Genomic DNA, 23719 nt, shown 5'->3' on the forward strand with positions numbered 1-23719 from the left:
CAAAAATTATTTGATGAGATGTCCAATTGAATACATTGGACTAAGTACAAGTAGAGGTCCTATCCAATATATGTTCTTTTATCTATCACTGAGGGTTTGGATTAATATGAATATAATGAGAATAGATATGATGTATACATGTATGTCAAAAAGATAACAACCCCAACAGGGTGAAAATGTCAACCCTAGGCCAACCATTGGGCTCAATGAATAACAAGGATATCCTCATTCATGTACCACAGGGCAGGCTGCAGCTGACCCCAAAACATCATTATACACAGGTACAGTGAAAGAGTTGCCCCTTAATACCCAAATAACATAAAATAAACTAAAGGTGAAAACAAAACAAGATGTCATTTTCCTTTGGGTTTTTCTGATTATATCTACATTAACATCATTTATCATATTTTTGTTAAACACTATGCCTGCCAACTTTTTGCTGAGAAGGCATAAAAAATACTAAGTTAATCTTCCTATAAATGTGGTTAAGGCATTTAAGATGCTGCTACAGATGTACATATGAGTAGCTTTTTTTTTTAAAACAAAAGGACATACATGTACTTCATTAATCTAATATGAATTTTCCATTTTTAGCTAAACCTTTTTCAGAATATACCCAGTTTATTTACATTTGTACAATGTACTTTGTACATGCAGAAGTGGCAATACAGCCTTTGTTTCAATCCAAACAATTACATTTCAGATATTTGTAAAAAGGTTAGCAGAGTTTATTTTTTAATCCAGAAGCAGCTACATGTACTTGATTCATATATCCTGGTACACATATTTAGTCAAATACATGTTGTAGAAGGACTCTGAATTGATCAAGACTGCATACCATAAGTATTTTATCCCTTTCAGATAAAGCCAAATGGATAGTGACATAAAATACATCTGCATGTGTATATAACCCATTTACATAACTCTGTCAAAATCCAAAATATAGTACATGATTGAAAGCAAAAACTTCAAATAGACCCTTTCATGCTTATAACAGCCATATATTTTATAATAAATAGAGTGATATTTTGAAGTGGAGGCAAATCTGAAATATGACCTTTTTTTAAAAAGTGAGGGAGATGAACTTTGAAGTACTAAATAGACACAAGGCCGACGGGAGGTACATAAAAAGCCCCATGCCAAAAGTGAGTCCCACATTTAATTTTCCCTATAGTCTATGCAATTTTTTTTCTTTAAAAAAAAACCAACAGTGAAGCCATTTCATAAGTGATTTTAATTAACTTTTCATCATACGAAAGAGAAATATCTAGAGAATAAACCAATTTATTATTGTTTTAAGATTGCAAAATTACCAAACATCACTGATTAAATTAAAAGGAAAATTATTGCATAACAATTTACCTACAAAAAGATGTTATCTTTTTACATCATTTTCTGCTATTTATTATAGTCTTTTTAATATTCCTAACTTTGACTTTGTTTATTAAGGTTTTATGAAATGGTAAGTAACTTTCCATATTTTTGTCATCCAACACACTGACTGACTGTCAAATTGGACCAATTGACAACAGTATACAATGTACTTCAAATTCACATATTCAATTCATCAGAGTCATGGAAAGTACTTAAAAACTTTTTAATAACTAATTTCAAACCATTCAGGTATTTACTGAAGTGAAAATAGTTCAAGTTTCCAAGAATGTGTTCTGTTTTCCCTTTCCCCAATGAGACTGCCGTCCAGGTTGTTGTGTGTTAGTGGGTTATGTCCCTTTGAAAAACTTGCTAAAATGGCTTGCAACATTCTTGAATATTTGTTATATTTCCTCATATATTGCACCTCATGGTACTCATTTAATGAAAAGAAATATTATTTTAATTTGCCTCTCACTATCACTTAGTCCAATACTAGGGTGCATAGGCAAGAGGACTTGTTTGAACCAAACCTCTTTAGATAAAAACTGAACAGTGATTCCAATTCCATTGACATTGATGGAAAGAAGGAAATATGTGTTCAATGTACTTTAAAATAGTAGAAATAGTAGATATACCTTAGAATATGACCAGAAGTTTTCTCATATATTTTTTTAATTAAACCTTCAGAATTCAATTAGGTTTGGAGGAATGCACCACAAAAAAAATGGGCTTACAAACTTCAATATATTACAGTGCATGCACAAATTTATCAGCTGAAAAGGGCCTTTTAATACCATGGTGGTCGTCTCATTCATACATTACTTCAGTAAAACCCATGCAGTTTGCAAAATATGCCCCAAAAAAGTCTGTTCCATTGTTGTCACACCTTAAAAACCCAATTGGAAATTTTCAAAAGGTTCTAGCAGACATCAAAAGAATGTAATCCAAGGACAAAGACCAGACATGGAAAACAGACATACACAACAAAGAACATAAAGTAACTAAAATCATACATACAAAGTAACAAAAGCAAATGAGCAACTCGGATTCCACTAAAAACTAGGAGCATGGACCAGGTGCACCGGTAGGGTAAGCGATCTCCGCTTTTCTAGAAACACCTGCTGAGCTGCTCATAAAAAGTCTAGTCCAGGGCAGATGAAAGAGGTAAGGAAAACTATATCATGTTGAACAAATCAGTTTAAATGGCACAGATGGATACACTGTAACGATCCACAAGTTCATGATGACGGCCATAAAACTTCTGTAGTGATGACTTCAATCTTGTAGCAACATAAACCTGCTCCAGAAACCTTTTTGTTAGAATTCTAGTGCGATAGAAAAAGTCTGCGTAGTAACTAAAATATTAAATACAAACAAAGTAACAAAAGTAACAAAACTCAGACTCTACTAAAAATTGGGAGCATAGACAACGGTGCTGCATGTAGTAAAAAGGTGGGAAAGTATCCATCATGTTAATCACTCATATAGCGTCAAATATTTAAAAAAAAATTCAATACATATACAGAGAAACTTCTATAAACTGGACCCTCAGAAAACTGGTCTTCCCTTCAAACCAGCAATTCTCAAAAGTCCCGGCCGATATACCTTAAAACCTTTGTATTTTGTCTTCAATAGACCAACCACCCCCTAAAACTGTACAGTACAGCTTGCAGCATAGTCTGATAAATACCTGGTATACTCTATACCTGGCTACTACTACGGGGGTTTTTAACACCCTGTCAGGCATCTAATGCCAGGTATTTATTGCTTATTGGCTCCTAATTAACAGGACCCCAACCCCCAGCATCACCTGTATCCAGTATACAAAAGGAAGTGACTAATTAACTTAATAGGTACATGGACCTGATGGTTTTACCTGTACAGTTAATTATCTCACACAGGTGCAGTGTTCCAGGATTCCTATTTCCGTTACCCGGGACAAGTGAAATTTGTGTCCGGGGAAAGTTAGGTACTTAGTTACACTTACCCATGGCAAGTTGAAAACTTCATATGCTGTAAGGATTTGTTTTGTTAGGAAAGCAGTCATTGACTGTGGGAAAGTTGATTTTATATGGATTTTTCCCGAGGAAACCTCAATTTCTGAAAAATCCTAGAACACTGCACACAGGTGGCTAACCTCAGTATTTTAAAATTGATATTAAAGTAGAAAAATTGTGTTAAAAGCAAGTTTTATTTTTTGTTATTTTTATATTTTACAAAATTTTAAATATAAAACATGACATTTTTTTCTCTAAATGATTGAATTTGATTTAATATCAATTTTTTCACTTTAAAAGTAAATATTGTTTTTTTTCTGATTTAAAAAAAGCAAATTTTGAATATACATAACATTATACTGAATTCTCTCCTACATATTTTGGTAACATTTCAAGGTCATTAGTTTTACCAATAAAAACATTAAATCTCTACTTAAAATTAGAGTTTTGTTAATTTTTTTTCATTTACTGTTTAATATTTACATGTATAACTGTGAAACTAATTAACTGTGTGTTCAAACTTCTGACTTGAAAACCTTACATTTTAAGATTAAGACTTGGGGCCTGAATAATATACACCATATCTATTCTCTTTATATTGTTATTTATTTTTCATCAGATTTCAGATTTTTCTTACCAGTTTTATTGCAATCAAAGAAGCTGTTAAGATTTCAAATATATGATTAAATTAACTAGTTGAAAATGTATGAAAAAATCAGATTCTGTTCTTTTATTGTTGAACAAATATCCAGTGTTTTTTGTAATTAATATTTGCAACCAGGATGACAGGATGTGGAAAAGGTCATAAAACACCAAGCCTGGCACTGATTACTCAGAATGAACCTGAGGGTAAATTAAAAACCTTAAACATCAGGTGCTACTGCTTTATAAATCTATCAATTTATTTTACTTACTTGTGTACCCACTATTCAATAAATTTATATATAATACTGCATTTTTATATTTAAAAATCTAAGTCTGAACTCTTGAGAAGAAAAAAAAGCTTTGCTACACTTCAAGTATTAAAAATAATTTTGTACTTATGTCAATTTACAGATATACATGTATGTAAGTGCAGTCAACCACTTTTGTGAACAAATTATTTAAAAGTCAAAACTCTGATTTGAAAACCTAACACTGATGCCTTCATTTACCGAAAACCTAACACTGGTGCCTTCATTTACAGAAAACCTAACACTGATGCCTTCAGTTACAGAAAACCTAACACTGATACCTTCATTTACTGAAAACCTAAACACTGATGCCTTCAGTTACTTGTATTTTTTTTTGTTTTAAGTTAATTCATTTTTGAAAATGTTATTCTTGTTAACTTTTTCAATTTCAATTTGAAAACCATAACTGTGACATTTGTTACTTTTTAACTCACTTTTTACTTCCCCCTATGAAATTGAATAAATAAAAGCATTTTTCTGCACTGGAAGAAAAGGAAAATAACAACTTTTTGCATTTTATGCACTATTTTATTAAAGGAATAAGCAGTCTCTTAAATAAAAATATATAGATTTATTCTAAGACTAAACTCTGTTAAACCAACAAATTAATTACCTCAAGTGTTTTATGTAAAAAATACTAATCATAACTCAATAATTCACTGAATACAAATGCACCTATTTAATTTAGATACTTGTACATGTTCAGGTGAACAGGTAAAATTTACCTGGGATACCAAAACTTACTTTCAATCAATTAATGAATTACAGAGGTTAACTTCTAAGTTTAAAAACATAAGGCATTTAGAATAGCAAAAAGACACTATAGAAACAACAAAAATTATATTAATAAGGAACGAAAGACAAGTGCTGAACATAGCTATAAACGAGAGTTAAATAAAGCTATAAATTTACATAAACGAAACATGATAAACAAGATTGAAAATTTCAGAAAGAGTAACTCAAAAGAGTTTTGGAATTTATTGAGAAGTAATAGACAAATACGTAACAGTAACAATATTTCTGTTGATGTTCTGCACGAGTTCTTCAAAGATTTGAACACGGCAGATGATGATAATTATATTGCTCCTAACATTCAGCCAGAAGAGTTGAATGATATTATAAATTGCAATATTACAGAAGATGAAATTCAAAAGTGTATTAAATCATTGGAAAATGATAAAGCATCCGAACTGTGGAAACTTAAAGTGAATATAGATGAAACCAAAATTGTTATTTTTAGCTAAGGAAGATTACCGAATAATTTGAGTTTTACGAATAATGAATCCGAACTGGAAATAATAAATGAATTTAATTATTTAGGAGTAACTGACAAAATCAGGTAGTTTCCTACAGGCAAAACAAGTAAACGCCAAGAAAGCTACAAGTGCAATGTATGATATCCTAAAGAAAGGAAGAATGGAAAATTTATCTATTGAATGCCAACTGCAACTCTTTGACAAGGTAGTTCAGCCAATACATTTATATGGCTGTGAAATTTGGGGACCAGGGGATAACCGCATAATTGAGCGGGTAAACTTAAAATTCTGTAAAATGTTAGTACATTTGAAGAGTATCACACCAGACTACATGGTCTACGGGAAGCATTGGAGATATCATCTTGATATTTGCATCAAAATGAGAACAGACAATTACTGGTCCAAATTAATATTGGGAAAACAAGAGAAACTATCTGTTATTTTGTACAAACTGAATACAAATGTACCTATTTAATTTAGATACTTGTACATGTTCAGGTGAACAGGTAAAATTTACCTGGGATACCAAAACTTACTTTCAATCAATTAATGAATTACAGAGGTTAACTTCTAAGTTTAAAAACATAAGGCATTTAGAATAGCAAAAAGACACTATAGAAACAACAAAAATTATATTAATAAGGAACGAAAGACAAGTGCTGAACATAGCTATAAACGAGAGTTAAATAAAGCTATAAATTTACATAAACGAAACATGATAAACAAGATTGAAAATTTCAGAAAGAGTAACTCAAAAGAGTTTTGGAATTTATTGAGAAGTAATAGACAAATACGTAACAGTAACAATATTTCTGTTGATGTTCTGCACGAGTTCTTCAAAGATTTGAACACGGCAGATGATGATAATTATATTGCTCCTAACATTCAGCCAGAAGAGTTGAATGATACTATAAATTGCAATATTACAGAAGATGAAATTCAAAAGTGTATTAAATCATTGGAAAATGATAAAGCATCCGGTGACGATTTTATTATCAATGAATATATTAAGAGTTCATCACAGATTTTTATGCCTATCTATTTAAAACTTTTCAATATCATATTCAGCACAGGACACGTTCCTGAAATTTGGTTCAGAGGAAATATTTTACCGTTCTATAAGAACAAAGGAGAAAAGAGGGATCCAAAGAACTACAGGCCTTTACTATTCTAAGTTGCCTTGGAAAACTTTTTACAACTGTGTTAAATACAAGTCTTAGTGATTTTGTTGAGACATACTTTTTTTTAAATGAAAATCAATTCGGATTTAGAAAAGGTTATTCCACATCTGATAGCATCTATATTTTACATGTATTATTTGATCTTTTGAAATTAAAAAAGAAGAAACTGTTTTGTGCGTTTATTGATTTTGCTAAGGCTTTTGACACAGTCTAGCGCCCAGGCTTGTGGCGAAAGCTAATGGCAAGCTCAATCAAGGAAAAGATGCTCTATGTTATTGTAAATATGTACAGTAATATTAAGTCACGAATCTGTAATGGCACAGATTTTTTCTGATTATTTTCCATGAAATGTTGGTGTTCGACATGGTGAAAACCGATCACCCATGCTTTTTTCATTGTATTTAAATGATCTTGACGCTTTTTCAATAGCAAGAATATGGGGGGTTTAACCCATACAACTGATAATTTAGAAATAGAACTGAATCACGTTTTAAAACTATTTACTGTATTATATGCTGATGACACTGTCCTTTTGGCAGAGTCAAAGGAAGATTTGCAAAACCAGTTAGTTGCACTATATGATTACTGTGAACTGTGGAAACTTAAAGTGAATATAGATGAAACCAAAATTGTTATTTTTAGCTAAGGAAGATTACCGAATAATTTGAGTTTTACGAATAATGAATCCGAACTGGAAATAATAAATGAATTTAATTATTTAGGAGTAACTGACAAAATCAGGTAGTTTCCTACAGGCAAAACAAGTAAATGCCAAGAAAGCTACAAGTGCAATGTATGATATCCTAAAGAAAGGAAGAATGGAAAATTTATCTATTGAATGCCAACTGCAACTCTTTGACAAGGTAGTTCAGCCAATACATTTATATGGCTGTGAAATTTGGGGACCAGGGGATAACCGCATAATTGAGCGGGTAAACTTAAAATTCTGTAAAATGTTAGTACATTTGAAGAGTATCACACCAGACTACATGGTCTACGGGAAGCATTGGAGATATCATCTTGATATTTGCATCAAAATGAGAACAGACAATTACTGGTCCAAATTAATATTGGGAAAACAAGAGAAACTATCTGTTATTTTGTACAAACTTTATTTATGAAAATTTTTTGATGGACAAAATATGATTTGGATTAACTTTATTAAATCCATATTTGATAACTGTGGATTGTCATACGTTTGGGATACACAAAATTTTGTCAGTAATACCTGGCTTTATAACACTGTCAAACAAAAACTGACAGATCAATTTAACCAGTCATGGAATTCCCAAGTTCAGAATTCACCGAAGGCACTAAATTATTGAATTTTCAAAGAAAAGTTTGAGTTCGAATACAATTTGAAAGTTTTAGATCATAAAAAGGTGATCAGACTTTGTAGATTTAGAACTACAAATCATAACTTGCCGATTGAATCTGGCAGGTGGAGAAATATCAATCGAAATGACAAAAAATGCTTTTTATGTAACTCTCACGAAATTGGTGATGAGTTTCATTAACTTTTTGTCTGTCTCTATACCACTGTAAAGAGGTTTAATGAGAAATAAAGATATGTATCAGACTATGCTGCGAGCTGTACTGTGCAGCGGCTGGTTTTTCACAGTTTTAGATATATCATTCAAGTAAAAACCTTTCATTCCAGCCAACCAGTTATTATTCACCTGTAATAAACGTGTTAACAAAACTGTAAATGATTATGTAATATTATGTAATTAATTCACTGACCAGTTTTGCATTTCATCAATGGATAGAAGATAATTGAAGGGGACAGTAGTTCAAACAACAAATTTAATCCAGACATCTCATTTGGCACTGGTTGGGTGTTAATTTTTGTGTACACACATCTGGCAATCAGGGTCATTTAATACTATGATCTTTAAAAAGTAAATTAATGTGATCTGTACCCAAGCCAAAACAATCAAGAGGCGAAATTATTAAACTTTGTTGATAGGTAGTTTATGAAAACAATACAAATACTTAATTACCATCAATAGCCCTTTGATCTTTTATACCCATTCTTTCAAAACCGTGAACATTATTTTGTCAGCAGTACTGTTTATAATATCAAATAATTTACAACTGATTCAAGCTTTGAAATGTAATAAAAGGTCCAAAGTTTTGAATAGGCATTAAACATGCCTCAACCAGAAAACCGACAACATGCAAGATTATAAAACACATAAATGGAAACAACTCTTAGAATGATTGTTATTTTTCACAAAACCGACCATTCCTCTTGTCCCAGTGGTGGCCGGTTTGGAGAAGTTTCACTGCAACAGCAGGGTCTTCTATTCAGGTTCTTAATACGCTTGGCTGTATTATCAACTAGGTCCTGCATACTTATGGGCAGAAAAGGCATTAATATCCGGTTTGTGCATGCAAAATCAGGAGTTTGAAAACAGTTAAATGGCAGCTTCATTTTCGTATACTTGGTACATGTGATTGAGGATCACACCAGTTTAGGAAACATTAAGTAGCTTCGATGATCTGATATATATCCAATATGACATGTAAGACTAATATGATCAATTTTTTACAACCAGTGTATGAATGTTTATCTTACTACCAGTGTTCGCCTGCTTGTAACCAGTTGGTCTCTCTCCCCTCTTTTCGTTACATGTGGATGTGTTTGCAACGCAACGGAAGTATATGCTATTAAGATAATTACTTGGCAAACACGGAAAATGTTATAATTCCGGTAAATCGATGGTCATTTTCCTCGATCGAGTTATTCCTTATTGTACCCATAGGCAGATCTGAGGGTTGGGGCAGAAGCCCGCCCTCCTTAGATCGGAAAATTTAGTTGATTATGAAGGAAATCACTGAGCCATGACAGAATCTCTGGATCCACCTCTGATACCAGCATATAGGCTAGAAACCACTAATTCGCCCCGTGCAGGTCCGGGTGTTAAAAGAATAGGCCTGCAGCAGCGCTAAGCTTGTCGTATAAGGCGAGTAAATAGTGCTCAGAAACCTAGCCGGGGGCTAGGCGCTCTGCCCACAGAGCAACTGGGATGTGTGCCCCAGGTGGTGGAATGGGGTACCCCTGGCGTTTTACATGCTGGGGTTCAGGCTATAATACGGAAAACCTGACCGCAAACCATAGTGGTGCACCGTGTTGGGAAAGATGCCACGTTCCTCGCGCGTTAAAGAACCCTGCTGTGGTATTCGATAGGAGTAGGAACCTTTGCGCTCCGCCACTGGAGGCTAAATTGCCCGACCTTACCCATCCCCCCTTTTCCAGTGGCAATCAAAATTTGTCGACTCTATTATCCTTGTGACCCATCCTTTTTTTTTGTCATTTCATGTTCATTTTATCATCAATTTCATATTCATCGTCTGAATATAGCTGAAATATTGCTGCTCGGACGTTAAACCCCAACAAACAAACAAACAAACAAGAAACCACTAATTCCACTTCCCATAGGTTTCTATGCTAATTTCACAATATTCAATGGCTTCTCTGGACTTTACCTTAACTTTAACCTGCAGAGGACTATATATCAGCATGATTCTACATATGTTAGCTCACAAGCCTCAGAATGGCATGTGGGGTTAGCAGACTTGCAGTGCAGTACTTGTCACCGGAAGTGAAGGGTCTACAAATAGCATGGGAAATCCCAGTGTTTTCACAAGATAGGGGTATATTTAGAAACCATTATGGAGATTAGCTTCACATCACAAGAAGCCAAATGCACCTATAAAATGTACAGAAATGTTTTTCCTTTCAGAAACTGTTTAATTTTTTTTAAATAAGATGAGAACTTTTTTCACAGCGCTCTGAGGAACAGGGGTAATTTCTGCGTAGGACTATTTTTACGTTCCAAATGCTCATTGGTTGAATTGGTGGCCTGTAACCTATAAATTTCTTCTCCAATTACAAGATTAACAAATTATTAAACCCAGGGCTCAAAATTTTTCCTCAAGAAAAACGTGAAAAGTGTGAAGAAATACGCATCATATGAATTTACTCTATAGCGGATTTGCTTAATTTTCTTATTTATCAGCCCGCATAAACATTAATATTATAACACACTTACTTGATTGCTAATATTCTTTGATCGCAATTTTTCAATCTGAAGAATTTCTTTGTATTTATCAGTTAAAAAAAAGATTTGAAATAAAACACCATTGATGAACGTTGCCTTTTTGATAACCAAAATTGAATAAATCCCGGTACTGACTGTTCTACTGTTAAATTGTGATATCTTAAGTTTGATCAAGGAGTTAAACTATAAAGATCCTTGGTTTGATTTTGAAGTACCACAAAACCAAACAGAATTATAAATTATTTTTCGTGAACAAGCTTAACCTTCGTAAGCTTTGATACTTGACGTTTTACAACTATTAATAAATGAGGGTTATGATATAATAATAAATCTGTCTCGCTGTACTCATATTGATCAAAGTGATATACTACTCCTACAACATAAGAGGTTGGAATTCCGTTCCTCCGTACCACAACCTCTGGTTTAATCCTGGTTTGCCCACTTTTAATTTCCCCAATAATAAATCAGTTGTACAAACAAAAAAGACAAAGGGTTCACTGACCATGAATTTGTATAGTCCGTTTCAAAATAGGTGTCATACATGTACATGTATGTTTTTATGAATATTTGAAGCAATAGTTGCTTTTTTAATGTGCAAAAATGTAGAAAAAAAGGAAAAGAAGTTCATACCTTAATATGTCACTTTTTTGTGTTACTTTTTGTATGACTTGTTCCTTAACATGTGTACAATCGTTGCTGATATATGAAAATGGATTACCTGCTCTGAACATCGATGTTAGTTTTTGAATGCTAAAATAATGATGCATGCGTCCTGTGATTACCGTTTCACAACTGTCCAAGGAGACATTTTATTTGACCTTATTGTATAAATCTGTATGTTTAACAAAGTTATTTTGACTCAAAGTTGCTATATTTGATTCTTCCTGCGAGGAGAATTTTTATGAGTGTTGATGATCTTGACCTACACTTAGAAATCGATGGTAAAGGAAAACTATTGACCAAACTTTACGACAAACGTGATGACTTTTCATTCAGAATTGTCAACTTTCCTTTCATCTGTGGCAACACCCCTTCGGCTCCTGCGTATGGAGTGTTCATATCACAACTCATACGTTATGCCAGAGGTTGCTGAAACTACGTAGACTTTTTGTATCGCGCTAGAACTCTAACAAATAGGCTTCTGGAACAGGGTTATGTTGTTACAAGATTGAAGCCATCACTACAGAAATAGTTTCTAGAAAAGCAGAGGACGCTTACCCTACCGGTGCACCTGGTCCATGATCCCAGTTTTTAGTGCAGTCCGAGTTGCTCATTTACTTTTGTTACTTTGTATGATTTTAGTTACTTTATGTTCTTTGTTGTGTATGTCTGTTTTCCATGTCTGGTCTTTGTCCCTGGATTACATTCCTTTGATTTACCGCTATAACCTTGGTTCCCTTGATTACTCTTTGATTTAACCTTGTGTTATACGCATGGCATACGCGCTGTAGCCGAATAAAATTTAATGCCGAGAAACGTTTAGGTTACATCGACTGCTTGAAAGGTATTGTCTAATCTAGAAATTTAAAGGGGTTACAGGCTTCCATTTGCTATTTTTTTTGTACAAAATAAACAAAATTTTCTAAGGATGCACAATACAGTTACATTTAGGCACGCTGCATGGCACACCAAGTTGACCCGGTCAAATTTTGTAGAACTTAAAATGGTGGACGTATTGTTTAATCGAGTTAAGCATTTATACACAGATGTAAGATATGTAATGGTAAATAGGTGTAATTTAAATGAAGAATGGTAACCGGAACGTTTCAGTCCACTGCCGTATTAGGTTCTCTCCTCAGCATCAGATGGCACGAGACCGCAATTAATTTTCAAGTGCATTTCAATATAAACATTTGAGCAGATTAAAAAAATTCCACCGGCGCAAACTGAATAAAACTTCTCTGGCCTAAAGATATGTACAAACAGGATTTTATGTATAAACTAGAAAATTTCACCATCATTTTCTGAAATTAATACATATAATTTGGAGATGGGGTAAACATGACAAATGAACCGAGTTAAAAAGTCCTAAATTTTAACCTTCTTCCACTGAACCAAATCTTTTAATCAGTATTGATTAATGAAAAAAAAATCCATGTAATTTTAACCTATTTTCTACCAATCAGAGGCAAAACTTCAGCAAATAAGTTTCCAGTAAAAATATGAAAAAATGTGGAAGGTACCTACTACCAAAGTTGGAACTATATTCGTTCCAAGGGGAATTAATTGTGTTCTCGTACCAGGTACCTTATTTCACCAATCGGCAAACCTCGGTTGACTCCGCTACTCTGACTCGGCCGAACTTGCGACGAGTGCTTATTTCACAGAACTGCGAGAATGAATCGAAAAGGGTCTTATTATTTTTAACCCTTTTTCACATACTCCATACATGCTTTCCTCCTGTGCTAGTGTCTAAGCGCCTGATATTTTATAAAACATAGTATTTGGCTGTCAGTTTTGGAAAGCACCCCTGATTTGTACTAAAACTCAGTAATATTTTTTACAGTATGTTACCATGCCTACTGGATTTTATAATAATAATCACTAAATTACTTATAAATGACTTGAACCTCTATACATCAAGGATTACAAAATATGCACTTCTTTATTTCAACAAAATGAGACCAAATTTTCAGAACTGACCTAATAGTGCACTATAACCATATAGTAAGATAAGGAAGGCTGGCTCCAACGTCCGGAACTTTCCAAATAAACCGGCCCCTCTAGATCCCCAGAAATTAATAGTTCAGTGTTTTAATTGGGGTCGGTGGTAAAATAATAATAAAATCTTTTTTTATTCTTTAAATAGAGATGCAATCTTCAAAATAAATTGCGGGTATGGAATAAAAGTTCAAACTATTCCAAATGTTAGTGGTTTGACGGCATAAACAGACACAAAAAAAAAACGAAGTGTGCATGACGTTATTTTTCCATTACGATGGACCAATAACTGTTCATGTTAATTGCTGGTCAAAAGGTGATTTTTCATCATGCAGACATAAATATTGACAATACTTCAATATATGTTGGGTCATTTACATGTAATACATAATGGTCACTTATATTAACTTGTCAAGTTTACGTCAGGTAAATGCACATTAACATCGTAAATGATGTCTTGGAAGTGTAAATCAAATTAGCTCCCTTTCCTGTACGATTATTTACCTCCCAATCACAGCCGATTGCCATGCGTTTTGGGAATTTTAACATTTTTATGATTTTTATGTCATTTTGGGGTAAGTGAATTTTCATCTTAAACACAATCAATTAAAATGTTACATTGCGTTAAAGTGATTTTACTAAAACTGACTGCAAATACGATGCATGTATACATACAAAGACTTGGGATAATAAGGAAGACAATTACTCTTATAAATCCTATTACCCTTATAAAACATAAATACGCGACAAAGGTACTTAATATTGCTGCACAGTGGATTCAAACAGGGAAACGAAATTGTTTTTAAATTGTATAACTATGAGCATATGAAAACACTTAGGAAGAATTATATAATGCACTTGAGTATATTATCAAGATAATCATGCAACGTCGTTCAGTTTTAATTTAGTTTTAAATAATTAAAAATAATCTCCTATCCCCTTTTTGTAAATCTCTAGATCTCCCAATGATGTTGTATCATCACAAAATATAAGATATTTAATTTAATATTCTTAAAGATGTATCTTGAATATTTTTGATAGTGTAACCAATCATTGTGCAGCTTTTAAAGAAAAATAAAATTTGTTCCTTTATTCAAAAGTCGCTAGAACTGAGGACATGCCTTTGTAATTCAAAATTAAATGAACAGATATTTTCTTTTCTTTTAAAAAAAACAAACTGTTTGTTACTGTTTATTGGGATGCAGAAATATTGTTTTAAATGTCAAGACATTTATTGTTAGAACGACTTAGTCTTATGAAACAAACTTGATTTTGATGTTTTAAATCGATGGTGAATTTTTGTCCGGTTTCTTCAGTTTCTTTGACTGCTTCGTGTGATCTACCAAAATGTACAGGACAGAGAAACGCAGCAGAAGCTTCATTCGGAGAAAACCAATCTAAGTTTTGCAGGTATATTTCCTATTTAAAGACTACTTGTTGAATCATTGAAGTTTCCTCCCTTTATACTGGATATTTTCGAAAAAGCAATTCGTTGACTACAATGTTAAGTATCTTGTAACACGATGCGTATGCTTATCATGGTAGGGCTTACTTTGCATTTTACGTTGCTGCAACGAAATTGTAACTGAAGTTACTTTATTTAGTTATAAATGGTCAGGCAAATGTATCCTTAAAATTTGCTCTGAAGTCGCGTTTATTGAGGATTTTTTTTGTAACTATTGCTTTAGCATAGCTGATTCATGCAAAAATATGATAAAGATCAACCAGCCAACGAGTCATTCAGAATTAGAAAGAGAGAATAATGTTCTAGTTACATTTGACTTCATGAGATGTGTTGCCTCGATATGCAAATACATCAATGTTTTACACTATTTAGTAAATCCGAAATGTTCACGAATGCGTGAAGGTGTTGATGACGAACAATAGAGATTTATTTAATTCCAATGAACTTTGAAAATTCCTCTTACTTCTGATTTGCTTTATAGGCGACTTCAAGAATATCTAGTTTGTTTACGCAAACTTTCACAAGACTGTATAAATGATCCTCATGTTCAACAAGTTCTTAGCAGGTATACAATTTCTTGCCAAGGATCGACCGCACCACCAAACGGTAAGTACCACTGGCAGGGGGGATTTTGGAAGGGGATCCAAGGTAATATTAGCTCATTTTGCAAAAGAAATTTCACAAAGTTAAAAAAAAAAAGTCCAGCAATTGGAAAGGTATTGCAGCCTCGTACTCCTTGGACATGCCACTGTATTGGGAAAATTTTAACCGAAGACAGATATAGTGTGGGACTTTTTGCCAAATGAGAGTACATAAACTGTATATTACATTGTAAATAACCTTCTTAAAAATGGCACTGATAAACAGGCAATTCAGTGATACTTTACAAAAGACGGGCAAATAAGGGTCTATAAAATCATTTAGTGGAATAATGCATTAAACAGTAAAACAGTGATTTAATAGTCTCCATGAGAAACAATTTTTAAAAACAGTAGGTACTGTTCTAAAAATTGGTATTCAGGGGCGGATTCAGACGGGAGGCAAGCCATCGGGCGCGCGCTCCCTAAAATTGGAAGAGATATACTTTACATTTGCATGAAATCTTGAATTTTCACTAATTCTACCTCTAAAGATTGTTTTGCCCCGCTTCGCTCGGTATTTTGATTCTATTAACATCCCTAACCTGATATCCTGGATCCTCTCGGATCATCAAGATGAGGCAATACTCACTAAACACCAAATTCTATAACCGGTTTCTTTTCAGAGCAAACAATTGTCTCAATTGAGCAAATAGAGACTTGGCACACAAATTGTTGTATTGGGACAGTTGTGTGAAGATATGGCTGTTGCACTCGGTTTCGGGGGAGTTAATTTCACTTCTCACTCGTTGCATGCGAAATACAAAAGTACCAGTCGCATAAATATTGCAAATGTCGGTATGCTTTACATGTATATACGTGTTTCAACGAATCGCCTCTGATTAGCAGCATACTTAGAGGTTCAAGATCCAAAAATAAAGTGTTTACAAGAAATACTCAAAACAAACAAAAATGTCGAAATAGGAAGCCAAATGCATTAGTTATTACAAAGTATTTCAAAGGAGCTATATTATTGTAACTACAATGTTTAATACATAGATGAAAGCTTCAGTGTTTAAGGGAAAAAGTAAACTGCAAGAATGATTCCACTGATACAAAACGTATTAAAAGTACAAACGTAGTCGTTGGATGGATATCGTGTATAACTTAATTTCCTTTTAAAGCCTAAAAATGAAAATATTTTCCCCATTTTCATTTGATTTTCTAACCACAACATACAAAATATTGAAAATATGTTTCTTTTTCAGATGTTCGTCTTTCTTATTTCCAAAGCAGCAGCAGGGGAGGAGTTCAAAACGTTGACGATATTTTTGATGATGTAAATGAGAGAAAAGGAACTAAAAAGAACAAAGAAAAAAGAAAAGAGGATCTGTTTGATGACATTGGAGGAAGAAGCCAAAAAACTAAGAAAGATAAATCTTCTACGAAATATGAAAAAGATGATTTATATGACGATGTTGGCGACGACATGATAAGTATTGACGCTTTCGAAAGAAAAAAAGGCCGTCGGTGGAAAGACAAGGACGAATCCTCAAAAATGATTATCCGCACCGATGATAAATATGACTCCCGTTGGGGAGTAAGTAATGGCGATTGGAAACTGAAGAACAAACTCACAAAACTGTCGATGCTTCAAAGATTTAGCTGGGACGAAAATGATAGTGACAGTGAGAAGGTCGATTGGAGTTTTTCAGAAAAAGATGAATTTCAAGGGTCGGACGAAATATGGACGACATCAAGAAATTCGTTTGTGCGGCGGAACGACGATATTGCTGCTAATTATATCAATTTAAAAAGTACTTCGTCAGAATCAAATGAATCAAATGAATTGTTCGATTATGATGTTTTCAATTTAGATGAAAATCGCCATGAAAAATACACTTCTGATGAAAGTGGTGATGTAACCGAATCGTTTATGGACGACAGATTAAGTGATTATGAGAAATATTTAGAGTCAAGGTTACTTCAGGGAGATAAACAAAAGTTACGAAGTCCCTTAACCTACGCCAGTCAGCTCTCAGAGTACTTCGATGATTTTTTTGATATCGATGACCAGATAAACACGGGCAATTCATACGAGAACTTTTACTGGGATGATTTTGAAAATGATATCGACAACGATGATTTCAAATATTCAAATCATGTATACACAAACAAACATAAAGATCGTGATGACTTTGAAGATTTTGGAGAAACGGATGTTGAAAGAGACGACCACATGGACGAAAAATTTGAAGACGAACAGGAACATTACAAAGAATATTTCACTGAAAACACGAACGGAATTAAGGAAGAACTGAATGATTTATGGGGGTTAGATTCAAACGAAGATATTAACATGGAACAAAAAAGTAAAGGAAAAAAACGCCAATTTGCTTATTTTGATAGCGATTTTGATTCGAAAAATGGAGATAGTGAAGATAATTTTGACGATGAATTTGTTCCCTATCTTTTTCCATATGATTCTGATAGTAGTGATTCGGGCACTCTCGGTGAAATCGAAAACATCGATGATGAATCGATTGAGATGAAAACAAAGAGCTTTGATTCTGATTCGCAGGAAATCGGAAAACAATCGTCAGACAGATGGCAGCCAGAAAGAACACTAAAACTACAGCAGACTATCAATCAAAAAGGCAATATAAAAAATAATGTAGTTCCTTTAGGGTTGGAATTTTTCTCAAATAATATACCGTTATCAAAAAAACTTGGAATAATACTTGATGAAAACGCCAGCACGAAACCTGCCCATACAAGTGAAGGTATCGATCCTGTGGTGCGACGACAGAAACTGAAAAACCGAGGTATTATATATAACAAAATTTGTTTTATTAAACAAATGCATCATTTTAAATTCTTAAATCCATAAGGATTCCATTCTCTGTAGAGCCTGAATCGCTCACCGTTTTCGATAAGCAACATTCTATTTTTGTAAAAAGCAGCCATGTTTTCCTTGGATAAAAATTCCTTACGCTCATACCTAATGAGCAATTCTGTCTAGTAATTTCGTAGATTTTTTAAAGTAATAACATTAAAAGTTGCAAAAATATGTAATTACCATCCAACTCAGTATACCATGTTTACTGAAAAACCAAATATCATTGAAATCCGAGCATGCGTAATAATTGGTGGGAAAATGACAGCCATTTAGAATGGCCGCCCAAAACAAGGTTTCGTCATACCATTCAACTCAGTTTACAATGTTTATCTTGAAAGTATCTTTCATATCTTCATTTTCTTTCTATAATTCAGGAAAAAAAATTAAAAAAAAACAGCATTTTGATCTCTATGTTCTATTTTTAGTAATAATAACATATATAATAGCAAAACATGTCCAAAAAGGGCAATAACTTCAACATCAGTTGACAGATTTTCATGAAAATCGGCACACGGGTAACTCTCATCATGTTAAACTCTTTAACCTGCCAGAATTTGCGTATAAAATTAGCCAAATTCTGACGGAAATGGAGATGTTCAACATGATGATATCTATCTGTGGTCAAATTTTTGCGTTAATCTGTTAAGCCAAGTTATTGCACTTTTTCGACGTTTTTTCACATTTTTTACATTATTTCTTTCAAAAGTCTTCTCCTCTGACACAACCAAACCAATTAGAACCAAGCTTCGTATGAATGTTCCTTACGGTGTTACATGTATGCATTATAGAAATGATGTGGTTTTTTTATCAGCCGAAAAACATAGCCGTCGTTACTAAAAATGTTGGAGTTATTGCACTTTTTCGACATCTTTTTGTTATTTTTAATGTTATTGCTTTAAAAAAATTTTCTCCTCAGAAACTACTGAACAGAATTCAACGAAAATTTGTATAATTTTTCCTTAGTTATGAGCGTCCTAGGAATATTTATCAAAGAAAAAACAAAAATAGAATGTTGCTTATCGAACCAGATGAGAAGAGCATCTAGTTTACTTACTTACTTGCTTCTCTTTGAGTCTTATTTTCTGAATGGCCCAAGTCATAAGTTACTGACGCTATAACAGACCAAACTTAATAAAAACTTGGGCATAGTACAAATGATCTTACCACGAGGTCTAAAGATAGTGTTCGTGGTAACTTGTAAATTGTTGTACGTGATTCTTATATTTCACAGGTATTGAGAACTGGTTGTTCAAGAATAAATTGAGTGACACAGCTTTCCATGCAGGTAAATTGTTTTATTCAGTTTCATGTATTTTAATTTAGAATAATTAGAATAATTAGAATAATTTAGATTAAAAAAATACATGCATTTTTATTAATATGATATGACCATTCGTTTTAATTGGTTCAACTTATTTTATAATCTCTAGTCATGAACTCGAACTTCTACTGATGGCAAAGAAACCGTCATTAGATATTTACGTTTCATAATACCTTTATAACTGTGTTCCAAAAGTAAAGTGAAGAGTTCTTCAAAACTAAAACTACAGAGTTTTTAAATAAAATTGCTTAAGTAGTTTTGATTTCGTCGTCAAATTTAATTTATGGATAAAGAACTCCTAACCTTTGTGCTAAATTCTAGTGCGAGAGGCTATGTTGTGTCTTCATATGGCGTGTTTAGTTGGTCCTTTTCTGTTAGGGTATTTGTTTGGATCACATTTCACCCATATATCTTTGTTGTTCTTCATATTTATCAAAACAAACTTGTTTAATTTTATTTGTTTTCTCTTACAGGGAACTCAAATGGTTGCTGCATGTTAGAGAGTTCTAAAATTGTAGTTATGTGGATATTTTTTATGGTTATACGTATATTTTCGTGAAAATAAGGTTTATAAAAATAATATATATATAAATACTTAAGGAATAATTGCATTACAATTATGTCAGTTGTGAAGTAGCTTTAAGTTTGGCCTATTTTCAGAATAGATGTAATTTAAATAAGACGTATTTAAGATGTACCATACAGACACCGTATATGTTTCCGGCAATCGCCAGGAGTACCATATTAAAAAGGCTACAATTCCCATTACTGGAAATCAGGACGATTCCTCGGAAGCAGGCATACTTATCGATACTGATTTGCAGAAAAACAGGATGCAAGAATTTATAAAATGCGAGTGTTCAAACAGATAACGTCTTATGTAAAAGATAACACCCAACTTAAAACAGGGAAATACACGAAATGCATTGTATGTTATATACTTCAAAGCTTTTTTCCAAGCGCCACATGTAAGATGCTAATTTGTTAAATCTGCAACACACCTTCCTCTCTACTGTGTTACACCCAGACTGTAAACGTAACAGTTGAAGGCATATGTATAATTGTTTCGGCAGACTTAATCAAAAACACCCTCATTATTGTGTCAGTGTGTTAATTGGCAGTACTTTGAAGTAAAATGAAGAATTAAAATGCTAATTGATTTCAATGTTCATTTATTAGGTGTTTGGGTGTCTGCCTTGTGGAAATCTGATTTCTTTGTTTTTGTATGGCATGTAATTGTAGTTTTGCATTGCATAATATTTAATACAAAAAGCGTTAGTGCAAGATGAAATCATTTGCAAATTTTATGTAATACATTGAAAATATTCGAATTTCTCGAAATTCTCGAAATTTATCACATTAAAAGTAAGTTACAACTGTGTAAAATATTCCATTGTAGAATAAATCAATTGATTTATCCTCGATGTGTTCGTTTGTACCTTCATCATTATCAAAATATTATCATATAGATATAATAAGGAACAGATTTGTCAAATCAAAATAATTTCATAATCGTCATCAAAATATTCAAAGAGTAATCAAAAGAACCAAGAACGGGAATCAAAAGAGTATATTCCAGGGTAACGAGGGAAAGTGGACACACACACACAACAAAGAAAATAAAACACGTACAAATAAACAAAAGAAAATGAGCAATCGATACCACTTAAATCTGGCAGCATGGACCAAGGGCACTAGTAGGATAAGCGCTTTCCGATTTTCTAGAAACGCCCGCCAAGTTACGTTCATAAAATGTCACGTCCGGGATAGACGAGAGGGGAAAAGAAAACTATGACACAGTGAAAAAATCGGTGCAAATTGAAACGCAAATAACGATCCACGAGTTGAAATCTTGGCCGTTTTCTTTGGTTATGGTAAACAACTCTAAAACAACATGTATCAAAAAGATCAGTTGCAGTTTAAGTCGTGTACTTTTAATCTAAGGAACGAGGATCATATTAAAGAAAAACAAACATGTTACTAATGAATGAGGTACATCGCATCTACCCAAAAGATGTTGAGATAAAGGATACTACAGACACTGTAAAGTCAGCCTCATATCTTGACATACACTTAGAAATCGATGGTAAAGGAAAACTATTGACCAAACTTTACGACAAACGTGATGACTTTTCATTCAAAACTGTCAACTTTCCTTTCATCTGTGGCAACATCCCTTCGGCTCCTGCGTATGGAGTGTTCATATCACGACTCATACGTTATGCCAGAGCAGACTTTTTGTATCGCGCTAGAACTCTAACAAATAGGCTTCTGGAACAGAGTTATGTTGCTACAAGATTGAAGTCATCACTACAGAAGTCTTATGGTCGTCATCATGAACTCGTGGATTGTTATGATGTATCCATCAGCATCATGAAAACTGATTTATTCAACGGGTCATAGTTTACCTTTCCTCGTTTGTCTAACCCGGACCCGACTTTTTATAAGCAACTCGGCGGGTGTTTCTAGAAAAGCAGAGGACGCTTACCCTACCGGTGCACCTGGTCCATGCTACCAGTTTTTAGTGGAGTCCGAGTTGCTCATTTACTTTTGTTACTTTGTATGTATGATTTTAGTTACTTTATGTTCTTTGTTGTGTGTGTCTGTTTTCCATGTCTGGTCTTTGTCCCTGCTATAACCTTGGTTCCCTTGATTACTCTTTAAAAGCCTGAAAATCCAAATTGGCTAACAGACTATACTCACTTCACACAGTATACTCACAACACGATGCGTTAATTGTAGTCAAGTTTCACGACAGATTAACTGTACTCTCTACACGGTATGATAACTGTACTAATCTCACGGTATGTTATAAGTGTATTTACTACCTGATGAAGGGTAATAATATAACTGGATATTGCCCCTAAAGGGAATAATTCACCCTGCAGCTTGTTGAACCCTGTACATTTTGGACCAATTTGGACACAAATTTATATTATTTCTTTATAGTGGATTGAGTAAGTACTTTTGATACACAATTTTGCTCCCATTTCTCACTACTCCTAACAGCAATCAGTATTGTTTTGTTTTGACAACACACTGACAGACTATGACAGCAAATTTGCTTAAAACACGAATTCCATACAATATGTACATCCCAATATGGTAATTTAACACCCTAATAAGTTTCATACTAATCCTGCAAGTTGTTGAGGAGCAGTTGTGAACAACGCATCGACCAAGTCTTGCCGAAAAATGCTTATCAGCAGGTAGAAACCTATATACCCCAAACTTCCTTTGCGGGGGGGGGGGGGGAGGGGGGTGGGTTATAATTTACCGAACTGATAAAATCTAGGCAGTATACAAAAGGAATTCAATAGTCAAAAGGAAAGTCCGTTTAACAAATGACAATATCAGGGTAAAAACTGGAAAATTGGAAACCACCACAATGGTCCTGCCATGGTACAAGAATTTTAAATTGAAAGATGTGACAACTGTACAAGCTACACGTAATAGTAACTGTACTAATTATATAACCTCACGGTATATTTATTGTATGTTAACTGTACTTACCTAACGGTGTGTTAACTGTACTATCCTCACGGTATGTTTACTTTACTTATTTCATAGTATGTCAACTGTACTAACCTCACGGTATGTTAACTGTACTAACCTAACAGTATGCTAACTGTACTAACCTCACGATTTGTTAACTGTACTTACTTCACGGTATGTTAACTGTTCTAACTTCGCGATATATTAACTGTACTAACCTCACGGTATATTAACTGTACTAATCTCACGGAATGTTAATTGTACTAACCTCACTGTGTGTGTACTGTATTAACTTCACGATTTATCAAATGTAACTCCTATGTGCTAATTATGACTAGAACACCAACTTATTTTTCATGAATTATAGGAAGCCAGGTATATTGGCAGCTGCTTATTAAAACCGTATTTTGTTCCTTCTTCCTAAATTAAGTGTTCCGTTTAAGTCAAAATCCAAGACATTCTTTATAAAAAC

At 33.5% G+C, this 23719-nt stretch overlaps 2 protein-coding genes across 12 annotated transcripts in view; one reads left to right on the plus strand and one right to left on the minus strand.

Moving 5' to 3' along the window:
- LOC148620926 (galactoside alpha-(1,2)-fucosyltransferase 2-like) overlaps positions 1-23719 on the minus strand; it is a 38230-nt gene that overhangs the window by 12133 nt on the left and 2378 nt on the right. For 2 of the 10 annotated variants that reach the window (XM_088574819.1, XM_088574814.1), the window contains exon 1: positions 9346-9485. The exons of 2 other annotated variants lie outside the window; for them this stretch is intronic. The gene's annotated coding sequence lies outside the window, so the exon portion shown is untranslated. Of the gene's footprint in view, positions 1-9007; positions 9304-9342; positions 9486-10819; positions 10841-23719 lie in introns of those variants that run through there. 6 more of the 10 variants (XM_088574818.1, XM_088574824.1, XM_088574815.1 and 3 more) reach the window with 6 other exon arrangements.
- LOC148620927 (uncharacterized) lies at positions 13960-21171 on the plus strand. 2 transcript variants are annotated; one of them, XM_088574813.1, is made up of 6 exons: positions 13960-14064; positions 14806-14899; positions 15436-15560; positions 16801-18357; positions 19663-19716; positions 20413-20540. In XM_088574813.1, exons 1-6 carry the CDS (start codon positions 14016-14018, stop codon positions 20415-20417), a joined length of 1884 nt encoding a protein of 627 aa, XP_088430939.1. In that variant the 5' UTR covers positions 13960-14015; the 3' UTR covers positions 20418-20540. The 2 variants fall into 2 exon arrangements, with proteins under 2 accessions (XP_088430939.1, XP_088430937.1); XM_088574811.1 differs by having other exon boundaries at positions 13983-14064; positions 20226-21171.

This window comes from Perna viridis, chromosome 3 (genome assembly GCF_037379345.1).
Source record: "Perna viridis isolate PV_CMFRI_1.1 ecotype Kerala chromosome 3, ASM3737934v1, whole genome shotgun sequence".
NCBI classification, from domain to species: domain Eukaryota; kingdom Metazoa; phylum Mollusca; class Bivalvia; order Mytilida; family Mytilidae; genus Perna; species Perna viridis.